Source organism: Crocodylus siamensis, chromosome 2, assembly GCF_052110815.1.
Source record: "Crocodylus siamensis isolate JL-2025a chromosome 2, ASM5211081v1, whole genome shotgun sequence".
NCBI classification, from domain to species: Eukaryota; Metazoa; Chordata; order Crocodylia; family Crocodylidae; genus Crocodylus; species Crocodylus siamensis.
In genome coordinates this window covers 264,411,872-264,435,263 of record NC_143396.1, presented here as the reverse complement: position 1 = coordinate 264,435,263, position 23,392 = coordinate 264,411,872, and the positions used below count along the sequence as shown (strand labels likewise).

Here is a 23,392-nt window from a genome sequence, read left to right as displayed (position 1 = left end):
TCTTTATTTAAGGCTATACTGTGATCACAGGGAGAATTCCATACAGCAAGGGGAATCACCCACTTGTCTGTTTCAAAGGATTTCTCAGACTCTCTAAGGTTACAAGCATATTTATACTTAAGACAGAGAAAGAGATAAAAAAAATACACCTTGGAGAAACAAAAGAATAGTAAAGTACACAGAACTTAGAAAGTTTACTTAAACAAACTATCTATGCATAGGGCAAGATATCAAGGTAAGGAATCCGCATTCCTGCATTTCTTGGGTTATCTCAGAACATTTGAATTAAGCAGTATCAGCACGTCTGGTCTTTGTCTGTTTTTCTAGTCAAGTAAGCCAATTACGTCTACAGGGGCGTGCCTACCCAGCAGGTAAGTCCCACCTGGCCAGGGCCTCACTCAACTTAACCCTGCTCTTGCCTCTGTGGCACTGTCCCTCACTGTGGGGGCCTCAGTCTAGCCCCCGCCCCTTCCCTCCCCCACAGACTGACCTGCTGGGCTGGGCCACACGGGCACTCAGCCCTCCATGCCGGCCTTGGATCGCCTCCAGGAGGCTCTGAGATCTGCTGGTGGATCAAGATCCATTGGTTGGTGACCACTGGGATAAAGTATCTCTCAGGGAATAAGGAGACGGATTCTATTCCTCATTTCACTGTTGGCCTGCTGGGTGGTCTTCTGTAAATCGCTTCATGTTTCTGTGACTCGTTTAACTATCTGTAAAATGACACTGATTTTCTGTGTAGAATGGTTTGAGATCTGCTGTTGATTATAAGCTACATAAGAGTTGGATATTGCTGTTACTGCTGTGGTGTTTTAAAATAACTTGACATAAATTTTAGGTATGTTAGTTTAACGTTGGCAAGTGATTTTAATGAGCTGGATAGACTGGAGAAATGGTCTGCAGTCAATCAGCTGAGGTTCAACAAGGACAAAGTTGTTCACTTAGAAGAAATAATTGCATACACGAATACAGATGGGGGGGGGATGACTGACTAGGCTGTAGTACTGCAGAGAAGGACCTGGAGGTTACAGTGGGCCACAAGCTGCATGTGAGCCAACATTGTGGTCTTTTTGAGCACAGTGGCCAAGAGTATACAAGGTGATATCACCAGGAGTATCACTTGGTAATCAAGAGAAGTGATTCTTCTGCTCTGTTCAGCACTGTGGTGAGATCTCAACTGTAGTACTGTGCCCAGTTTTGGGCACCGCATCTTAAAGATGTGGGCAGTTTGGGAAGAGTCCATCAAAGACAATCAAAAATGATCAGAGGCCTGGGATGCAATATTTATACAGAAAGGCTGAAAGAGCTAGGTTTCTTTAGACTGGAGAAGAGGAGACAGATAGGGGACTTGATAACCATTTTCAATTATCTAAAGGATGATTGCAGAGAGGATGGAGATGGGTTTGTCTCTGTGACTGTAGAGGACAGTACAAGGAGCAATGGCTTCAAGCCTTCAGCAAAGAAAGTTTTAGGTTGGAGATTAGAAAGATCTTTCTGGGTGCATCAACACAAGAGGCTTTACTACACAGCAGACGTGTGTGGCAATTAGGGTTCAATAGACTAATTTACTGCACTGCCTGATACCATCTGGCAATGCAGTAAATGACTGCACTTAAACACATGTGTAGATGGTGATGTTGGAATTAGTTTACTCTGGCTGAGATTGAGCCTGAGTATATTCACTCACATTGATTGCATGTGTAGATGTACCCTCTGACTGTGAGGATGACTGAGCATTGGAACTGGCTATTTAGAGAAATTGTGGACTCTCCATCCTTGGAAGTTTTCAAGAGCAGGTTAGATGGACACTTGGCTGGGATGGTTTGGTCAGGGACGATTCTGTCCTGAGCTGGGGGCTGGACTAGATGATCTTATGAAGTGCCTTCCAGCCTGACTTTCCTATGATTTCCTATGATTCTGATACTTACAAGTATCAGATGGGCATGTATTAGCTCAGGGCTTAATTCTGGGTTCTTAAATAGTCATGTTTTTTAACTCTGAAAACTGGGAACTGTAAAGCAAGCACCAGGCCATTCCCTTATTAGTGCTCTTGTTAATACATGGGCACAATATATATGTATGAAGCCCAGGATTGATCTAGAAAGTTCATCAAGAACAGGGTCATGGATCTTGGGTTCTTCTCAGTCCTCAGTAAAAGAGGGCATACTTGTGGTTTGTACTTGTTTGTGGCATGCCTGCGAAGTGGTAGGCATGTTACAGAAAAATGTAAAGTATGGTTTTTCCAGTTAAGGCAACTTTAGGCAAAGGAATGGGAGGTAGGATGCAACAAGATCAGGCAGTCTGAGAGACATGAAATGAGTGCTCAGACTTTGTATCCTGTGTTCTTCAAGAAGAGACTCAGACCCTGCTCTGAGCTCCACGCAGGCAGCTAACTGATGCCACAGGCAAGCTCATTGAAGTCAGAGCAGTTTTGTATCGGCTCAAGAGTCTGCTTTGCAGGGTCTGTCGCAGGATCAGGATCTGAAGTCGGTAAGCTTGGGGGAGGGTTTATAAGCGTCTTGAATGTTGGGTAAAGCCCCTTGAAATGTCTTCGTATAATAGGGCAACACTTGGAAAGTTGATAATGTTTCACAAATATGATAATCTTTCAAAAGCGGAAGTGTGTTTTGTTTTTTTCCCCCCCCTCTTAGATTTGAAAGCCACATGTTTAATTTTAGTGTCTTCATAGGATTTTCTTTGTTTCTTTTAAACCTAAACCTCCGCTGCATACATTTAACTTCAGTGTAGTGAGGATCTTGGTTTACTAATGTAAGCTGTAGTAGTAGAAAGAGATGACTACCTACCTACCTGATAGAAAAGCAGGTTTTAGTGTAACTTAACTATTTTTTCCCCTTCTGGAAACATTTACTAAAAAACTTATCAAACTGACTAGAAAGCCTGCAACTTCTTCAGCAATCAGTAACTAGTACTGCAGTTTATTTGACCTGTTTTTTGAACAGATGTCGGTATCTTGGTAAAGTGACTTTTGATTTGTGATAGTTTTTTGGGGGGTGTTTTAGATGGCCACTTTTTTCTCTCTCTTCCTAATCGATTTAGGGATTTTTAAAATTATTAATATTTTTAAGAGTGCAAACAGAACAGTTTAAAATATCTACACTCTGAGGTTCCTGGTGCTAAGACTAGAGAGAGGACTATGCTTTGAACTGCAGAATAAACATTAAATGTGTGTAGGCATTGCCATTACAGTTTGACTAATGGAGTGAGTTGCTCAGTAGGTCTGGAGAGGTAACTAAAGTGAAGACTTACTTAACCATCAAGATTTCACAACACCTTTAAATGGTTGACACACTGATGGTACTGGGGCTTGTGGGGGGAGGCTTTTTGAAGGTTTTTTTCCTCAGAGAAAAGGTTAGATAGATTTGTAGTAAACTGGTGTCAGTTGGTTGATGAATTGCTAATTGTTTAAATTCTTATTATAAATGGGTTTGTTAGGTTTATTTTACTACAGCAAAAGGGAAAAATAATGTTTTATTTCCCTTTCAAAGACAAATTTATGTATCCCCAAAGCTGACATTTAAGAATATAACTTAATAATTGTATAACGTATAACTATAGTGAATATTTTATAACATAGTGTATGTGATTTTTCCAGTTTGGGGGATGTGGGGAAATTACAATATATTACTGAATCTGTTTAATTAAAATGAGAAGGTAAAGGTGACTACAGTTTGTGTGCATGGTTCTGTCTTTTCTTGAAATTTTGGTTGCAAGAATAAAATTTAAAAATATACTATAACTAGAGCAGTTATCTTTTGGCAAGTAATATGTAAATCCACTGCTTTTCCTAATTATAAATATGGCTATGTTGCTAAATCAAGTATTTATTTTTTTAAATTCTTTTTCTTTGCAGAGTATTGGAAAGGGGTCCTTGTGGTGTATAGACCCAGAGTATAGACAAAATCTTATTCAGGCTTTGAAAAAGACACCCTATCACCCATATTCGCATGTGTTCAATACACCTCCCACATCTCCTCAGGCATATCAAAGGTAAGAAAACTAGACACATTTTACAACTGCTGTTGTTTTTCATCCAGCTGTACTTATGGATCTTGGCTAAGATACCAAATACAATAAATCACAATAATTAAGAAAATATGGTAACTTGCTGTGTATTATAATAAGCAGTCAATTTCTTGGTTCACGCTCCGGTATTCCTTACCTTTCTGTTCTCTGGCGTGTCAGCAATGTGATGGTTCTGATACTTCCGTCAATCTCAACTTTCAGTGTTTCCCATGGATAAGTTACAGAATATCTCAGTAGAGAAAATATTTAAAATTAGTGTGTGCACAAGCAAATGGGGTTTTTTTGAAAAGTCAGTTTATCCAGTTTCAATAGATTAAAAAATACAGCAGTTGCACTAGTAGGGTGCTAGTTAATTATTTTCTTTCTAGCTTGTTACTCAGTCCACAACTGTGTTGTTAGTGGAGGTATCCAGTGTCCATGCAAACCTGGCGTCTAGGTGATTTTAAAGTTCCTTTTGTTGTGGTTACATGCCTTGTAGATGAGTGTGTGCACATAGGTTTGTCTCAAAGGTGTACAATGGAGACCAATAGTCTTTCACTCTCATTTAAGAATGAAACAGGTGCATTTTATCTGGCCATTGCTTACAAGTAGTGTTAACGAAATAAATTATCTCTCCTTGCAGTCGTTTAAGGTTGTGATCCACAAAGGAGGGAAGTAAATATTAGGTTCTGAACACAGCTGGTTCCCTTTAGCTGCTGCTCTAGAAAATGTTTAAAAATATACTCTATCAAATAATTGGCTTGAGCAGAAATGTCTTTTTATCTTGAAAACATAGTGATGTGTTTATATGTAACATCATAAAATTAAGAGGAATTTTATCTGCCTGCAAGCAATTCATTAATTACTGGAATTACAGATTAATAAGTGATTTTGATGATTTTTGTTTTTCCAACTTATTTTTTTGAGTCTGATATATGTCCTGCAAGGAGGCGGCGACGCACAAAGTGATTTCTTTCAAGTAATGTTAATGAAGTTCTTGTGCATCTCCGCTGAGCAGCGCATTCCGTCACATGGCCAGACAATCAATCTTCAGTCAGACATTGGGAGGAACAGCTGGGCTTTCGCAGGAGACGGCTGTATGTCTGCCCTTGCTAGGCGATTAGCGTGATGGTAACCATAGTAACTCAAATGTCTCCATAGTAACGCATAGCTGAGACAGGTGCAGTTGCATCACAAGGCTGTTTGTTGCTTGGCAAAAGGACAGGCCATTAGTACTTAGATATACGTTGTCGCCTTGGCAACAAATAACCCTACATAGCAACTACAGTTGGTTTGAAACTGTTTTTTAAAAGGACACTGTACCTGGTTTTGTGTTTTGTTTTTTTTCCCCAAATAAGTCAAGAGAATTATATGCTAAATGAGTTCACAACTTGAGGTCATCTAGCTTTAAGAGATCAAATTAATATGGGACTTGCTAAAGCAATGGAGTAATAATGATAAAAGTAAAGTGGAGGACCTGTAGTACCTTATGGTTTAATATTAGAGCTTTCAAATATCTTCTCTGTCTCCTGATGGTGCTTTACACTTTCCAATAGTTAAATAATTTGGATGATTATTTTACAGTTGCAGTTTAAATAAATATTCAAATAAGTTTTTCTTTCCAGAAGCTTAATGGCTTTATTTTATTATGAATATATTCATAAGCAATAGAAACAGAACATAATCTATGCAGATGTGTTATCTGTAGAATCTTATTTCATGTCTGTATAAAATGTTAATGCATTAAATTCTACACCCTTAGTAGCTCTAGAATTTGGAGGGAGTTTTCTGATCTATGTTAATCCTGGTACCAGATAATTCTGCCCTGATATAGTTTATACTAGAATTTGCTTAAATTTTGCCTTTTTTGGGGTAGGACTTGGATCTGAGAGAGGCTACTTTGGTAACAATATAACCTGCCTTGGACATAAAACACTTGCCATATTAAAAAAATCAATAGCAGTTCATTTTATGCACAAATATTTTAAACTTCAGTTCCCACCCCCCTCCCCCTTAATGATGTGACTGAAAGCAAAATGTCTTGTTGTTAAAGTCAGTCTGTGGAGAGATTCTCAGGTAATCCATGATTGTTTTGTGTCCCACTGCTGAGAGATGTTGATTTCAGGAGCCGACAAAGAGCTTGTCTGGATGAGAGGGAGTTTACTCTTGAAGGTGTTATAATTACATTAGTGCAAATGCCCTTAGTTTAGACAAGCCCAGACTTGTCTATTGAACAATCTCCTTCTGATTGTAAATATAATCCTGCAGTGTTGAATGGTGGCCTTGGGAATATATGGCACATATATCTGCACTGCCAGGGTGTGACCAGAAGCCCCCCCCCCCCCCGATACTGTACAGCCTTGTGCTTGCTTTTTGTCACTTGGTCTAATGCAAGCCATTGTAACTGCCCATGGGAAAGGCATCATGCAGAGTAATACCAGGAGCAGGGCAAGGAAGTTGGGATCCATGCTTTGACTGCATTTATGGAATACATAAGAATCTGACTATATTAGGCATGCATGTGTTTATGCATTGAAAGCACATGCTTTTGCAACTTATTTTGAAAGCATGATTGCTTCTGCTGATCTCCTGAGTCGAGAAGAATTTAATTTTTTCATGGCTGTTGCCACCAGATTTCTTACCACTCCTAGTAAGTTTAACAATAGTAGGTCTTTATGATGTAACGTTATTTTAATGCTGAACTCACTTACCCATAAACTGGCAATTGCATAGAATTCCAAGTAGCAACTAGTGGAAGAGAAGTTGAATCCTCATTGTATAACTAAAACATTTAGATATGCAGTATTTTCTGTCTTCAGATGTGCCAGGAATCTTCAAAGAGTGTAAATTCCTATCTGCAATGTCACTTCATCAAAGTACTACCTTGGAAATTAGCAAATAACAAATGCAAGCCTGATTCTGGGTGTCAAAGATGAAATCTTCCAAAACACTTGTGTGGCAGAATTCCACTACATGCCATAAACTCTGGATGATTGCAGTTCAAGACTGCGAGAAATTGCACTGTCTGAAGTCAATAAAGTACATCTGGAATGACTTAATTCACCTATATTAAAATGCCTCCACTGGGGGTGGATTAATAGAAGGAATGACAAGTCTTATAAGGATCAGAAGGAAAGATCCCACAGGGGTAAATAGACCCACTGTTACGTTTTCTTTGGATGTTGCAAAGGAACTAATGGCCATAAACATCTCGTACCATTTAGTATCTTCATAGCAGGTAAGAGGGGAGTTGAGCATAGACACTGTGTTGAATCATAATAAGCACCTCAGGTGATGCCTGCTGAGCATGCAACTTAACTTGTGAAATGTTCTTTCAGAAATAGCTAGCTAGTGGGGCTGTGCGAAATGGCACCATTCCGTTTCAACTTGCGTTTTGACTATTTGATGGAACAGCGTTTCGTTTTGAATTTCATTTTGATTCGAAACTGCTGTTCTGTTTCCTTTAGTCGAAACAACAGTTTTGCTGTTTTGACATTTCGCCCATAGGCTATAATGGGGAAGCTTGAAACAGCCTATAACTGTGTCATTTCTGGCCTGATTTGGATCAAACTTGCAGGAATGGTAGTCCCTTCTGAGGGCATGAACCTGCCACGTTTCAGGGAGAATGGTGCAGGGGTTTGGGGGAAACTACATCTCAAGCTGTGGACAAGCAAAACTTGTGACATGGGTGACACTGTGTACGTGTTAAGGTGCAGCATGGTGAAAGCTGCAGGCATGCTAGCCCCTGATGAGGCCACAAAGCCTGCCAGCTTTCAAGGAGATGAGTACAGGGGCTTCTGGGTTCTGAGACCCTGCACCTCTGGCTGCTGACAGGCAAAACTCATGACATGGGTGCTTGTGGGACTGTGTCTGTCTTGGGGCACAGGGATGAAAACTGCAGGCCTGCTAGGCCCTGCTGCAGTCACAAAGCCTGCCAGCTGTCAAGAAGATAGGTGCAGGGGGAGTCTGGGTTCTGGGGCTCTGCAGCTCCAGCAGCTGACAGGCAAAACTTGTGACATGGGTGAGTGACTGTAACAAGGGGCCTTCCTGGGGCTGATTTTTCCCTATGGCCCACCCACCTGTTCTTGAGCTAACCGCCTGCCTTCTCACCTACCATGCCTTGTTGGCAATTCATTAATCATAGAATCAATGAGTTGGAAGGGACCTAGACATATCATTGAGTCTGAACCCCTGTCATGGGCAGGAAGGAGCACTGGAGGTGACAGGGGTCATAAGACCCCAGCCAGGTGCCCATCCAGTCTCCTCTTGAAGATTTCCAGGGAAGATGAGAGCACCACCTCTCTGGGAAGCCTATTCCAGGCTCTGGCCACCCTTACAGTGAAGTAATTCTTCCTAATATCTAACTTAAACCTATCCTCCCTCAGCTTGTGGCCATTGTTCCTGGTGACTCCAAGGGGGGCCTTGGTGAACAGACTTTCCCCAAGTCCCTGCTGCTGGCCTCTGATAAGGTTGTAGGCAGCCACAAGATCCCTCCCCCCCCCCCCCAGTCTCCTTGCGGAGACTGAAGAGATTCGGGTCCCTCAGCCTCTCCTCATGGAGGCCCCCAACCATACAAGTGGCCCTCCTCCTGGACCCTCTCCATGTTTTCCACATCTCTCTTGAAGTGTGGTGCCCAGAACTGGACACAGTACTCCAGCTGTGACCTGACCAGTGCTGCATAGAGGGGAAGCAAGACCTCTCTGGACCTGTTAGTGATGCCCCTGTTGATACATGACAGGGTGCAGTTGGCTCTGCCTGTTGCTTCATCACATTGGCGACTCGTATTCATCCTGGAGTCAGTCTTGACTCCAAGATCTCTCTCTGCCTCTGTGCTGCTGAGACGGTTGGCCCCCAACCTATAACCATAATGCTGGTTCCCTCTCCCCAGGTGTGCAGCCCTCTGCACTTCTCCTTGTTGAACCGCATGGATATAGATGTTGATTAAGTGGGAAGCTGACTATTTCTTGCCCCAATGCCAGGGGTGCTATCTGTGACTCCATTCCTCCCCTACGTTGCAGCCCAAGCCTTGCAGATGGCATTCATGGTTCTCACAATCACCGGCCCCTTGCTGGGCCCCAGAACCCTACTGTTGAACCCCTCTATGATCCCTCCATTCTGGCAGCCTAATCCACCTTCATTCTCGGCAACATAGCTTCCTGAGCTGCTTCCCCCTCATGAGTGTGGTCCCCTCGGGACCTTGGGCTACTAACCCTGGCCCACCTGCAGGCTAGTCAGAACCCTGGGCCCACAGCTCTTGGGTGTCCCTCACGGTGGGCCCCCCAGCCCTTCGACTCTTCCAGTCCTGGCCCCAGCATTGACCAGTCAGAGGAATGTTCAGACAAGTTCGTGAGTCCATGGCCTCGCTCTTCCTCTGGGGGTCCACCTTCCAGACCCTACAAAAAGGGTAACCCACCCGGTTGTGGGGGGTAGGGGTTAAGGTACCCCGGCCCACCTTTCACTGGGGTGGTAACTGGCCTGGCATTTCCTTGGGGCTCCCGTACCACTGAGAGCCCCACCAGGCCACCCAGTCCTGACAGGGTGCAGTTTTAAGTCATGTCCAGGACCAGGAGCCTCCTGACCACCCCCTACAGCTCCTCCCTTACCTGCAAATGATACCTGCAGCCAGGCAATTGTTGTTGCCTGGCCTTCCAGCAGTGAAATGCTGTTTATATGGGCAGCCCTGAATCCCAAAATGGCTGCCCTAATCAGGCACCTGCCAGCTGCTGGCTTCCAGCCCATAAAGTGGCAGGCACACCCCATGTCGAGCCCTGCCACAGTGACACTGTGTGTGTGTGTGTGTGTGTGTGTGTGTGTGTGTGTGTGTGTGTGTGTGTGTGTGTGTGTGTGTGTGTGTGTGTGTGTGTTAAGGTATGCCCTCACTCAACTGACACCAAGGGAGAAAGCAGGGCAGTTCAAACAATGCTGCCTTTTATGCAGTTTTTCCATCCCTCCCCCAGAGCACGGGGATTGGAAGGGACCTCAGGGAAGGGTGACAGTCACTGGCCAGCTACACAATAATAAGAGCACTCCTTCCACCTCTTCCCCCTCCCTCTCCTTACTTTAGTTTCTGTTTCCCTGCATGCAAGTCCAGCTTGAGCTTTGAAACCGGAAATGTTTTGAAAATTTTACAACGTTTCGACTTTCCTCATTTTGTTTCAAGGCTGTTTCAAAGCTTTTTCTTTTCAACTTTGCTTTTTGGAGCTGGAGACAAGTCAAAACACCATTGAAATAAAACTGCCAGCAAAATTTTGCACAGTCCTACTAGCTAGTTGTACGAGCTGGCTTGATTTTGTAAATATGGTAGAATATCCTGCATGAATATTGTAAGAGCTCCTATAGTAAATAATGTTATAAAGTGATTCAAGTAGATGGCTGGCTCAGTTTTGAAGTAACATCAGCTGCAGTTAGACAGATGTCCCAAGCCATGAAGTTTGGATCTTTATTTCCAGGGAGTTTGGAGAACTTTTGTGTCCATTTATCCCAGTTTGTCTATCAGTCAATATAGGAACATTTCTTTCCAATACTTACATTTGATTAAGTGTGTCTGCAGCGTTCCAGACTGTCACCACTTTAACACATGCAATCATCTTATTTTCAAAGGTACAATGTAAACATGTTAAACATTGCACTTCAGTGTGCTTGTTTATGTGAAAAATCCCCATACCTTTTTAGGCTCTTATTTAAAAAAATGCACAGACTAAAATATCAAAGCATCTGAGATAAATTAGAAGTATTTGCTCCCTAATACTGTGTATCTTAGAGAAAAAGTCTCTCATGGAAGAGAAATATGCCTTGGTCCAAAGATTGAAATCTGAAGTGTGTTAAATATTTACAGTTCTTGTGATAAAGCAACCTTGAAATATAATTATAGATGCCAGCTCAATTGTATGTAGGTTCTGTAAAGGAATGCTTTGATATTTCATCTTGTATATTTCTCCTTAAGTCTTCTGGCTCTGTACTGAACTATTGTTGCAATTTGCTCTTTCTGGTAAGGCTTTAATCATTCTGGGATGGATTTCCAGCTCCTCCCCCTCCCCCTTTTCCGTATTGTATCAGGTCAGCTCTCAATTAATTATTTTTGGAGCCCAAGGAATATGGGGAGGGAAGTAGTATAAGCAAGTATATTTATTTCAAAAACTAATACTATTGGTTCTTCTAATATATAGTTAAAGGTTAGGAAGTCCTTTTAAGATCAGGGTTAACCTTTTGTACTTTAACCCATAGCACTTTATCTAGTTGGAAAAAAACAGCTTGTAGGATTCTTGGAGCCAGAGGTGATTTTTGTCCTTTCACCATCAGTCTTCCCCAATCTTATGCTCATTTGTATTTGCTTTATTGGTAGCAAATATTGGCACATTCTGTTCTATGTCACTGAGTTACTGAGGGAGTGGGGGGAAATGCTTTAAATGTACACCAGTAGAGTGGGATACTTCAAATAAAGATTATGCAGTTTCCCATTCTGCCTGTTCTAGGAATAGTATTCATCTATTTAAAGTTAACTTTCCTCTGACAAGTAACTCCATAGAGTGGTTCTGTCTCTTCTGAGCAGAGCAGCTCCTTAATTGAACTAAGGCTTATCTGCTGATGTAGCAGGATTGGGGCCCTGCTGAGTAAAGAGTTAAACACTGCTTACCTTTTGGCACTGAATCATCCAGTTGACTTCAACATTTTGATCTAAAAAATCAGCCTTTTGTCATCTCCTTCAGTGGACTTTGATTGGGTGAATGGTGAATAAAGTACTCAAGTCTGCAGGATCAGGACTTGTGCTGTTTGCTGTATATTTATTGCAAGGGAAACTGGGTTGTGGGAGAGCAAGGTGGATTCTCATCTGGTTTATGCATTATCCACAGATTGTTAACTAAGCTCATATTGCAGTCAGCTTGCTGATGCATGGAGTCACAGTCCAGCTGGGCTTTTGGATTCCAGGCTGACTTTGTAGGACTGGCAGATAGAGACTTGATGAGTATTTAATCAGATCAACCCTGTGTTGAGCCAAGCCATGCATTTCGTCTAAAGTCACTTTTTAGAATACCATTATACTTTACACTATTCACTCATCTTCCCCCTCCCAACTTCCCCCTCAGTACTTAACTTACCCCTACATAGTATGTTTTTAAAGGATCAGAGGAGTTGAAAGTATATTAGCGTAAGAAAGATAAGGTTCTTTGGGTAAATGTGATACCTTTTATTAGAACAGCTAAATAGTTGGAAGAAATGTTCTTTGCAAGCTTTCAGGCACAAACACCCTTCTTCAGGCATAGGGAGAGTCTGCTCTCTCTGTTTGTGTGCTCTCCTGGGTGAAAAAGAAGCCAAAATACAAAATGAAAGTCTGTAAAAATGCAAATATGTGGCAGTGAGGATCAGAGGGAATGGGACACAAAAAGTGTGGGACAGATAGGTGGAGAGGAAGGAGGAATGTTAACCTGGAGATAGAATGTAGCTGGTAAAGTGCAGATAGATTACCTGTGGTTATTGGTTGTCAGGCAGGTTATAGCGTGCCATAAATCCAATGTGTCCATGATTTTTTGTATCCAGTAGATTGATGAAGTGAAGTTTGTGGGCTTGTCTATGAAAGGTGTTTTTATAAATTCCCTTTGAGGATTAGAACTGAGAGATTGGAGAGAGAGTGGTTGTCTTGTGAGAAGTGTGCATCCACAGGGAATTGGGTATTTTTGTCTTTGATAGATTTTTGATGTGCGTTCATTCTGGTACGCAATTGTTGTTTGGTTTCTTCTACATGTTTTCCATCAGGGCATTTAGTGCACTGGATGAGAGAGAGATTACATTTCTGGAGGTGCAAGTATAAGTTCCAGGCATGGTGATGGTTCTGTTGCAGCCTGTGGTTATTGTGGGAGTGGTGGAGACATGTCAACAGGTTTTACATTTCTTCTCCTGGCACGCTGTGGATTCATTTGGTGTGCTTTGGGCCATAGGAAATTTGCTTCTAGTGATGAGGCTGGCGAGGTTCAGTGCTTGTTTGAAGGCTAGGATGGATGGTTCTGGAAAGATTTCTGTAAGAATTGGGTTTTCTTCTAGTATGGATTGCAGTTGTTTGAGGGTTTTCCCTCTAGGTTCCAGGGAAGGATGGTATGTTATAAATAATGGTGTGCAATTTGTGGGGGTTTTCTTTTTGTACTCCAACCATTTTTCATGTGGTATCTGGGTTGCTCTTTCAAAAATGCGATCTCTCTCTCTCTGGAAGAGTGTCCTTGTTGTGTGAAAGCCCTGTTGAGATTTATGAGGTGATGATTGTGGGTATTCTCCTTCATGCATGTTATTGTAAGAAATGCATTTCACTAAGCACTAGTCAGGAGCTTGAAATGTAAGATTTATTGGCTTTTATTAGTTGTACAGAATTTACATTTTCTTATCACCTATTTCTCTCTCTTGGTGTTTTTCTTAGTACCTTGTTGCACTTTCTAGAGAAACACTTACAATTGCTTCTCCTATGGTTGTCTTTCAGTATCAGTATTTCTGCTTTAAAATGGTTTATCTTCTTGTAGGTTCTTCAAGATATTTCTATTTGTACTGCATGTGTAGGTATTTTATATATCACAACCCATGTAAAAAAATCACTTGCATGGCAATATTTCTGAGGCACATTTTAAACCAGTGTCAATGAAAGAATACAACCTGAAAGAACTGCTTAGGGTCATGTCCTTTCTGGAGAAAGCTGGGATGGGTTTAAGATGGGCCAGGTTTTCTTTGGATGCTAATTATTGTAATTTCGGTTTTTCTTGTCCAAAAAATTTGACTCCCTAGCATGCAAGTCTCTTTTCCTTGACTTAACCAGACTGACTGCAGCAACTAAAGTTCAGAAGTAAAAACAGGTACTAATTTACCATTGTTTACAACATGTAGGAACACAAGTTAAAATAGTGGCAGATAGTGCAAAATAATCAGGTATTTGGCTTTTCCAGTTATTTTTATTATAAACACAATTTTGCCCTGTGACTTTATTAATACAGATGTATTTATATTTCCTGGAATTTGCAGATTATTAAGTAATAAATACTAACTAGCAAGACCAACCATTATTTGGGGCCTGGTGGTGAATCATTAGACTGGCGGTCTGTTAGTGAATAATTGTATTTTTTTCACTGGGACTTAAAAATGACAAACTGATAGTCTCAAATTATACACTAGGCATATACATGCAACCTTGATTCTTGATTCTTATTCCATCTTGCCCAGCCCTGGTACTCCCAGTAGTATTCTTCACCCATGTGTTGTTTCATTCATGTTTATATACAGTAGACAATTCTTACCTGAAGAGCTTACTACATTTTATATATGTATAGCACTTAGCACAATAGGGCCCCAAGTTTGAGCTGGGTCCTCAAGGCACTACTGTAATAAAAATAATAGCTGAGTATTATGACTCTAGTAAGAATAACTATAGCAATTGCTAACATGCACATTTTATACCTAGCTTGTAAATGACTCACCAGGGATGAGTAACTTTGATGTTTCCAAAACAATTGTAGCGTACTCTGAAGAGCTTCCTCCGTTTCACCTTATGCCAGGTTTTTATATTTTCCCGACTCTCTACTTTTTTTTTTTTTTTTGCACACCTACTAAACAGCGATTTGGCACAAGCTGTACTAGCTTACTTCTATGACTTCATCCACTTCTGTGACTGATCTACCACTACTGATGCTGCTGTTGAACTCCCCCTGTCACTTGCATGAACCTGCTTACCTCAGGTTTGTCTCTGACCCAAAATAAACACAGCAGGTGTGAAGACATGGACACAGAGCCAAAAATCAAATTCTTCAGTCATTTACTCGGTTACTATTTGCACTGTGTAGGTACCTGTTTTTATTCAGTCTGCCATGTACATTCTTCCCTTGGAACAAATGTGATATTGTCACAGCAGAATCGAAACTTGTGCAGGAGTTAGCATCTTTTATTAGACCAGCTAGATATTTGCAAACAAATTATTTTATTTCAAATTATGTTTGCAGATAATTAGTTGTCTAATATAGGATACCTTGAGTTTTGATTCCTTTTGCGTCTAGACCAGTATAGCTACAACCTGGATACCTGACACGTGTTGTCATAGCAATACTTTTCCAAGCAGAAGATCCATCAACATGGTTTTCCTGCTTTTTCTTTTTTTTTTTTTTCCGAGACTTGCGTTTATTATTCCTTCCCTAAGCCTGTCACTATATTAGGGTTTTTTTAGCTATATATTCAGTAGTCTTTGAACACACGCACATATATGCTGCTGAATATAATTATTAATCCTGAATCAAAGTAGGCATGTTGACTCTCATATTATTCCCTGAAACAATTACAAGCAAACTTTTATTCATATAGTGTTGTTTGTGGGAATCTTTTTTTTTTTTTTTTTGGTTGTTAACTGCAGACACTCCCCTTTTAATGGGTTTTTTGGTTGTTGTTTGTTTCATGTGATAGAAACTTGTCCTGGTTAAAACATTCTGAAGTTCCCTACCCTGCAAGGTCAGAAGATCCCCAGGCTCTATTTACTGCCTGCTTGCCAAGGGGATTGTAAGAAAAACTGATCGTTCTGTGCAGTCCACAGCTGAGATTTAGTACTTCATTGTGGCTGTTGCTTTTAGAATTATGTGAAGGTGGCCATAGAGTAGTCCAGAATTATAGTGTGTGTTACCTCCAAGCCTCTTGGGTCAAATTTATCCTTGGTGCATTGGCTTACCTGCAATTAATTTGTCTGTCTGTGCCCCACTAGAGTTTTGGGTAGTGTTTCACCAAGTTTATAGCTAGAGACTGTGGGAATAAGTTTTGTTCTTGGGTTTCTTGTTTAGATGGTTTTTTAAATCCTGAAACCACACTGATTTTAGTTTAGTCCTGGAATTAAAATGTGAATGTCTCAAGGTGTGCTTTCACTGTGTTTGTTTGTTTGTGTTAATTTGGTTCATGTTTTCAGGCTTCTTTGCAACCAATAATGCTATTTTGGGGAGGCAGGGTAGGTTTTAATTTATTTTATTTTTTTAATTTAATTTTAAGCTGATATTTTTACATCCGTTGTATGGCTCCCAGAACTGACCTTCTCAGAAAAAAAGGCCTATCATGAAATCTATGATAAAATCACAAGTATTGGTAATATTGCAGATGCCAAATAACACACAGATTTTAGGTCATACTCCATATTCAAATGAAGTCAGTTGAAACATTTCCACAAATGCTGCTTCTTCCCTTCCTCCATCTCTGAGAGATCCCTGTTATAGGATATCTACTATTTTCTCTGCTTTGTTCTGTTTTGTTATTGCTATTGTTTCCTCAGGCATAGCTGTCTTTTCTTTTTCTGTGCATTCTCTACTTATTACAGAATTGTGAAACATAAGGCATTGTGGAGTTGCCCTTTTTTGCACTGTCCTAAAATGCTCTCCTGGTCTATGTGCTGCTGAACCCTCCATTATATTTTTTCTCTAGCACCTTCATGGTTGTAAACTTGCTAGTTACTGCTGACAGAAAGAAAAACAGAACTCCTAGTCACATGTACATTGTTATTATTCTCAAAACTAGACGTTTTTCCCCATGACTGATCATTAGAGATGCTTTGTGTTCCTTTGCATCTGTGCAGAGGAGCAGCCCAAATATGTTTTACCTTCTACTTGCTGAAATGCATGTAGACTAGACTGTGAAACCCTGTATTGTAACTTCATGCTTAAAGTATTTATTGCTCTTTGGTATGAGATGTCAAGAAACTGAAGGTAGCAAAGTACTTTCCTCAGTTTATCCAGATGCTTAAGCTAAAGCCACTTTCTGGACAAGCAAACTGTTAGTATTTACGTCCTCTCCTCACTGTTTGAAGAGTTAGGATTTATGAGCTTTTTGTCAGTGGAATAACAGTCTTTCCAATGACCTGCCTCTTTCAGAGATGATTTTTAAAAAGTGCTTTCCTTGGATAAACCAGACTCTTGTTTTAAATATCACTTGGAAGCAATGCATGTGTCTTGAAAGGTAGCATAAATCTTTCCATTGCAGTTTTTGGGGAAAAAAACAATTATTCAGTGAAACCTCTTCAGGCTTTGAAATATTTCAAAATCTTTAATTGTATGAAAAACAGATATTCTCTCGGCGTGTATTCTTGTTAAATTTAAGGCATTCTATAGTATATTCTTTCTTTTTAATATTTGTTGTATACAGAAAATATGATAGTATACAGGTACAAACACAAATAATTGTAGGTATCTTTTATTCTAGGTTACTGCTCATAGGATCATAAGAAAGCAGGGCTAGAAGGGTCTTCATGAGGTCATCTAGTCCCAGCTCCCTGCTTAAGGCAGGATCATTCCCAATTCAACCATCCCAGCCCAGTTTCTGTCTAACCTGGTCTTGAAAAATTCCAGGGATGGCGTGTCCACAATTTTCCTAGGTAGCCAGTTCTAGTGTTTGAGCACATTCGTAGTCAGAAAGTTATTTCTGATTTCCAGTCTAAATTTCCTCTGCTAAAAATTGAGCCCATTGCTCCTACAGCTATATCAAAAAAGCCATCTCCATTCACTTTGTAGCTGCCCTTCATGTATTTGAAGACTTTTACTAAATCCCCCCCTTGTCTTCTCTTCTTTGGACTGAATAACCCTTGCTCTTTCAGCCTTTCCTCATAAACTAGACTTTACAGGCCTTTAATTGTTTTTTTTTGCTTTGTGCTGGACTCTCATCCTTCTTGAAGTGTGGTGTCCAAAACTGGACACAGTATTTCACTTGAGGCCTAATGTTAGTACTGAATAGAGCTGAAGAATCCCTTCCCTTGACTTGCGAGTGACACTCCTGTTGATATCATCTGGTATACTGTTGGCCATGGTGCTCAGAAAGAGTACAGTGCTGGCTTATGTAGCTTGTGATCTACTGTAACCCCCCAGGTCCTTCCCTGCAGTACTGCAGCCTAGCCAGTCATTCTCCATCTGTATTTATGCATGTAAGGATTCTGTCCCAAGTGCAGGACTTTGCATCTGGTCTTTTTGAATCTCATCAGATTGAGGACCATTTCTGTAGTCTGCCCAGGTCATTCTGGGTCCTAGCCCTGTCCTCCAGAGCATCTGCATCTCTACCCAGTTTTGTGTCATCCACAGATTTGCTAACCATGCACTCACTCAATTCCGTCACCCAAATCAGGAGTGGGCAAAATATGGCCTGCAGGCTGGATGCAGCCTGTGAGGCCATTCTATCTGGCCCACAGGGCCCCTAAAAAATTTAGAAAATTAATATTGATCTGTCCTTGGTTCCTGTCAAAAACGACAGAAACCAGGGGCAGTAGGACCCAGGGGAAGCCCTGCAACAGTAGAGCCTGGCTGTCCCTGCCCCTGCAGCCATGTTTGTTGCTGCTGCCTACCTGGAGCTTGTGCTCTGGGCAGCACAGAGGCGGTGGTGGCAAACACTGCGTGTGGCCGGGGGGGGGCTGCTGCCACCATGGTGCAGCCCCCATGGGTGAGCCTGGAGCTGGCCTGAGTGCCTGCTCAGGACAGCCCCATGCGGGCTGCAAGCAGTTGCAGCAGGGAGCACTGACCATGGGGCAGGTGAGGGGCCGCTTTTTCCCATCCTCAGCATCAGCTTGTCCCCTGCCAGGGAGCAGGGGATTGGGGCTGCATGCTTCCCCCGCCTGTACCATGGGGCTGGGGGAGCTGGGAGTGAGCAGATGCACAGGGCCGTCACCGGTGTGCCAGGGCCAGCACTGGCAGGGCCCAGAGTAGGGTGGCAGGAGTACAGGGTCCCAACTGGCAAGGGCTCTATGGAGCCAGGTTGGCTCCCCCCTCTCCCTGCTGAATGTGAATCCCAATCCTGCTTCAGAAGACCAAATGGTTTTCTGTGTCCTGGTCTGAAAAAAAATGTGCATCTCAAGAATGGAATCTTTCAATTGAGTGTGCCTACTGACTGTTATGCAGAAGTTATAGTTTCTTAGTAGCTGAGTTAACCTAAATCTGTTACAAGCTTGTCTTCAGCCTATTATATCTTCGTTGTTTACTCTTATATGAGGTATGAGAGGTACTCTTAAAAGAATCCATCCAAAATTGCTTGAAGTACTTTTTTTTTTCTTTTCTGGTTGGTGAATAATATCTATTTGAATGATTAGTTTGAATCTGTATTTTAATTATTCTAATGGGTCTATCCCATTAGAAAAACAAAGCTAACTGCACTCATCAGCAAAGCTAATGCCACTTTATCATGCATCAGCAGATGCATGACAAACAGAAACAAGGAGGTGATACTTCCCTCTATTGGGCACTGGTCAGACCACAGTTGGAATACTGCATCCAGTTTTGGGCACCACGTTTCAAGAGGGATGTGGATAACCTGGAGAGCCATCCAGAGAAGGGACACTTGTATGGTTAAGGGCTTGCAGGCCAAGCCCTGTGAGGAGAGACTAGGGCACCTGGACCTCCTCAGCCTCTGCAAGAGAAGGTTGAGAGGCGACCTTGTGGCTGCATATAAATTCCTCATGGGGGTACAGAAGGGAATTGGTAAGGCTCTACTCACCAGAGTACCCTGGGGGTCACAAGAAATAATGCCATAAGCTAGCAGATTGAGACTGGACATTAGGAAGATCTTCACAATTAAGAGTGGCCAAAATCTGGAATGGGCTCCCAAGGGAGGTGGTGCTCTCCCCTACCCTGGGGATCTTCAAGAGGAGGTTAGATAAGCATCTGGCTGGGGTCATCTGAACCCAGCACACTTTTTCCTGCCTATGCAGAGGGGTTGGACTTGATGATCTATTGAGGTCCCTTCCGACCCTAACATCTATGAATCTATCCCAGCAGTGTAAAATTGGTTTTCCATGCAAGTATACCCTTGGTAGAAGCTTGTGCTTAGTCTGGAGTTGAGACTAGTTCAGTGAAGAGTTTGCCTTCTGGAGGCTGGTTGTACATAAAGGTCATCCTCTATTTTTCCAACTAGAATTGTTAGAAAAAACGTCAGTGGATGTGTTTTCTGTCAAAATAGAAACAGTGCAGAACTTGTATTGAAAACTTAGGAAATAGCTTCAGTTGTGTTTTAAATGTCCTGTTTTAACATATTCAGAATAAAATACTAATATTGTTCGTGTTTTGAAACTATTTTTCTTTGAATTTAAAAACCAAATAAATGGGTGTCTTGTCAAAAACAGAACTTTGGCCTCAGCTGAAAAATTGTTTTGAGGAATTTTTTTAATGGAGAGTTTCATACTTTTTAAAAAACCTGTGAAATGGAATTTTCACTTTCCACAGCTATATTTTACAGTTGAGAATAGAGGCTTTCTTTTCCATGCAGTAATAATATTTAATTCTTTTTTTTTTTCTCCCCCCAAAAAACCACAGAAGTTATTGTACCAACCTTTTGAACATTTTAGTGTAGCTTATCTAGTAACACTGTTGGTAGCAATGGATTCATCTTGGGTTAGCACAGGTATATTTCTCCTCCTCCCTTCCTCCCCTTCCACTTCCCCCCCAAAGTACGAAGTACACTAATCAGGCTGTTAATGTTATAAATTGACTTGGATGTAGAGCTACCCACTGTAATTAAGGTTACAACGCGATTCTATTACAAACCTTGTATTTTCTCTTCTGAGCACTCTGAACAAAATAAATCTTTTCCTTTTAATATTCTCCATGTCCTCTTGAACTTGCCAGATGTTTCCAAGACAGTTGAAGTCAGGTTATTTCTGTGCCATTACCGCTGTAACTATTTTTGAAAAGTTGCTTCATGTCTACATTCTTGGGGGATCTGTCTAGGTAACATAACTTTACATACAATAAAATACCATGAAATTTGAGGGGATATGCTTTTAGGCAGGCATGTATGCACACCTGTACATACATGCACAGACTTCCATAAAGTCTGACCATATTTCTATTTATTTATTTATTTATAAAATGCCTGTCAAGCTGAACTAAACTTTAAAGGTACACAATAGCAAGATTTATATACTGAGGCAACGTGCTATAGAGGTCCCACATATGTGACATATAGCATACCCATATAGGATTTTCCCTCAATAAGTGAATCTAACTGTTTATGTGACTTTTAAAGCTTGGTATGACTTAACATGCATTTTTATAAAGTATGACCATATTTTTTAATAAAATAAAATAGCAGATTCTACTACTGGTAAAATGAAACACTTCTATGCAGCAGGTCATTATTGAGGAATTTACCAGAAAAAGTTGTTGAGGTCAAAAAATCTAATGAATAAGTAAATTTAACAAGATTTATAAAGAAATTAGATATTCACAGGAATAGCTAGAAGATTTAGGGTAAACACCAGGTTTGAACTAATTCTAAGTATTAGAGACTAAGAAGAGCCATTATATTGGGTACAGATTGTCCCATATCTTACTCCTTTTGATATCAACTCTTTTAATACTAGCCACTGTCAGAGGTTCAGTACTAGACCAGGAGGACCTCTGGTCCTGATCCAGTTTGGCAGTTTTTATGTTTGCATGTTCTCATGCTTGTCAATAAGAAACACAATCCATGAACTTTCATCTGAACAAGCTTTTGTTCCCATCACCATTCAGAATGTCTGAACACCATGTAACTGTCTTGATGTCAGTGTTTATCAAATGTATTCACAAAGCTGCTTGTTTTTGTGCCAAGAGATAGAGAATTGTTTTGGTTTATGTGAAAGCAACCCATAAACAGTATATAACGGTAAATGCTAGAAACAATAATGATAGGCAGAATATTTCCAAGAAACCTAGGTGTAATATAGCAGTGGTTGTCCAAAAACTGTGCAAGTGTTAAGGATTTTTGTGGCTAATATCTTTTATTGTGCCAGCTACATGGTTGCAATGGATTTAGTAAGTAAGCTTCTGTTTACCAAATACTCTTCCTCAGGCCTCTGAGAGAAAAAAAAGACTGACCTCTAGGAGAGAGAAGAAGACCTGGCCTAGGCCAGTCGGGGGCGGGGGGGACTCTTTTGGCAGCAGTGCCACAAGGTAATCCTGGCATCTCTTCCCCCTGCAACTCATCCCTTGATCTGTTGCTGTACCTGTTGCTGTGTTTTCTGCTCCCCTATCTGTTACGCAACACTCAGAGAGGCTGCCTATGCCACTTAAGGCATGCATGTTGTAGGTTTGCCACTCCTGGCCTAGGCCATCTAGCAGATTCAATTGGCTTTTGTTCTAAACTCCATATGAAAATGGAAGTAGGATACGAGACATTGTCAGCTGACTGAAGGGAGGAATTCAGTAAAAAGATCATTTGATAAGTGGAAGGAGAAAGATCATTCAAAAGGGCTGTTATTATTATTACCTGCAGTATAAAGAGATTAGTATACATCAGGTAGATTATAATAGCCCATAAAGTCCGTGTCTATGTTAAATTCCTAGTTCTCATTGTCCAGTAAGTGAATAAATTTTTGTTTCCAGACGTATCTCTTTTGTAGATTTTTGGAAATTTCCCTTGCATACAAGGACTGTGAGGTCAGGAAGGGAATGTTTTTTCGGAGAGATTCTCCCATTCTGTTTCGGTGTCCACGTCCTTTTATCTTTTTATTTATTGCCTGTGATTCATTCTGGTGAGTAATTTTTGTCCCATTTCCATTTTTGCATTCAGATGAGTGCACATGTGTGGTTTGTAGTGCCTCAAAGCAGTTTAAGGTGCTGCAAACCGCATGTGGTGCACATGCACCTGTTTACAGCACTTGAGATCTTGGTTTCAAAAAAGGCCTGGAAAAAAAAACGGTGTGGCTTACACAGCAACAGTGTGTGCTGCCAGAAATGGAGTCGGGCTGGCGAGAACCCAGGAGGCCCCAAGGACCCTGAAAAAAACTGCTGGGGCCCACTGCACCGGGGACGATTTGCTGCATATCGGAGCATGTGTGCAAGGGTATGTCCTGGGGCAAACAGCAGCACAAATACATGCTGGTGCTTGTGCTGCTGGAAACATGCCCATCTGTACATGTGCACTTATCTGGATGTGCCTCCCGGGGGCATTTGGTATACTGGATAAGATAGCATCTATGGCAGGGGCAGGCAATTATTTCAGGCAGAGGTCTGATAGATGATGAAGTATATATGTACATGCTTATCTTTAAAGGAACTGATATACCTTCGTCCCTTCAGATTATTTATAAACAGGAGAATATGGTGTAGGTATTAGTCTACAGCTGAGAAGACTTATCTCAGAAGTTTTTTTTTTCTCCTTCTTTTATGTCTGATTCGATTATTACATATTTCATTTTGTCAGTTGCCAAATTTCCATTTCTATCCTTAAATGTGTCCCTGAATGAGGTATTCTAACTTCTACCATTCTGTTTTTTAAGGCTTCAAAGGCCCCATGGCTTTTGCTAGTAAAAAAAAAAAAATGAATATCTCTAGGAATGCTTGCTGCGTTGTTTTATGCCGTTTGTAGGGCATCTTATGTTTGGGTAGCTTTATTATTACTAAACTTAAATTATGCTTTTTCA

General features: G+C 41.1%; 1 protein-coding gene across 11 annotated transcripts in view; it reads left to right on the top strand.

Moving 5' to 3' along the window:
• The window catches only part of FOXN3 (forkhead box N3), a 342,632-nt gene that overhangs the window by 170,309 nt on the left and 148,931 nt on the right, over positions 1-23,392 (top strand). For all 11 annotated transcript variants that reach the window (XM_090033874.1, XM_090033873.1, XM_090033864.1 and 8 more), the window contains one exon: positions 3,872-4,008. In XM_090033874.1, the coding sequence (XP_089890000.1) occupies positions 3,872-4,008 (137 nt within the window). The remainder of the gene's footprint in view (positions 1-3,871; positions 4,009-23,392) is intronic.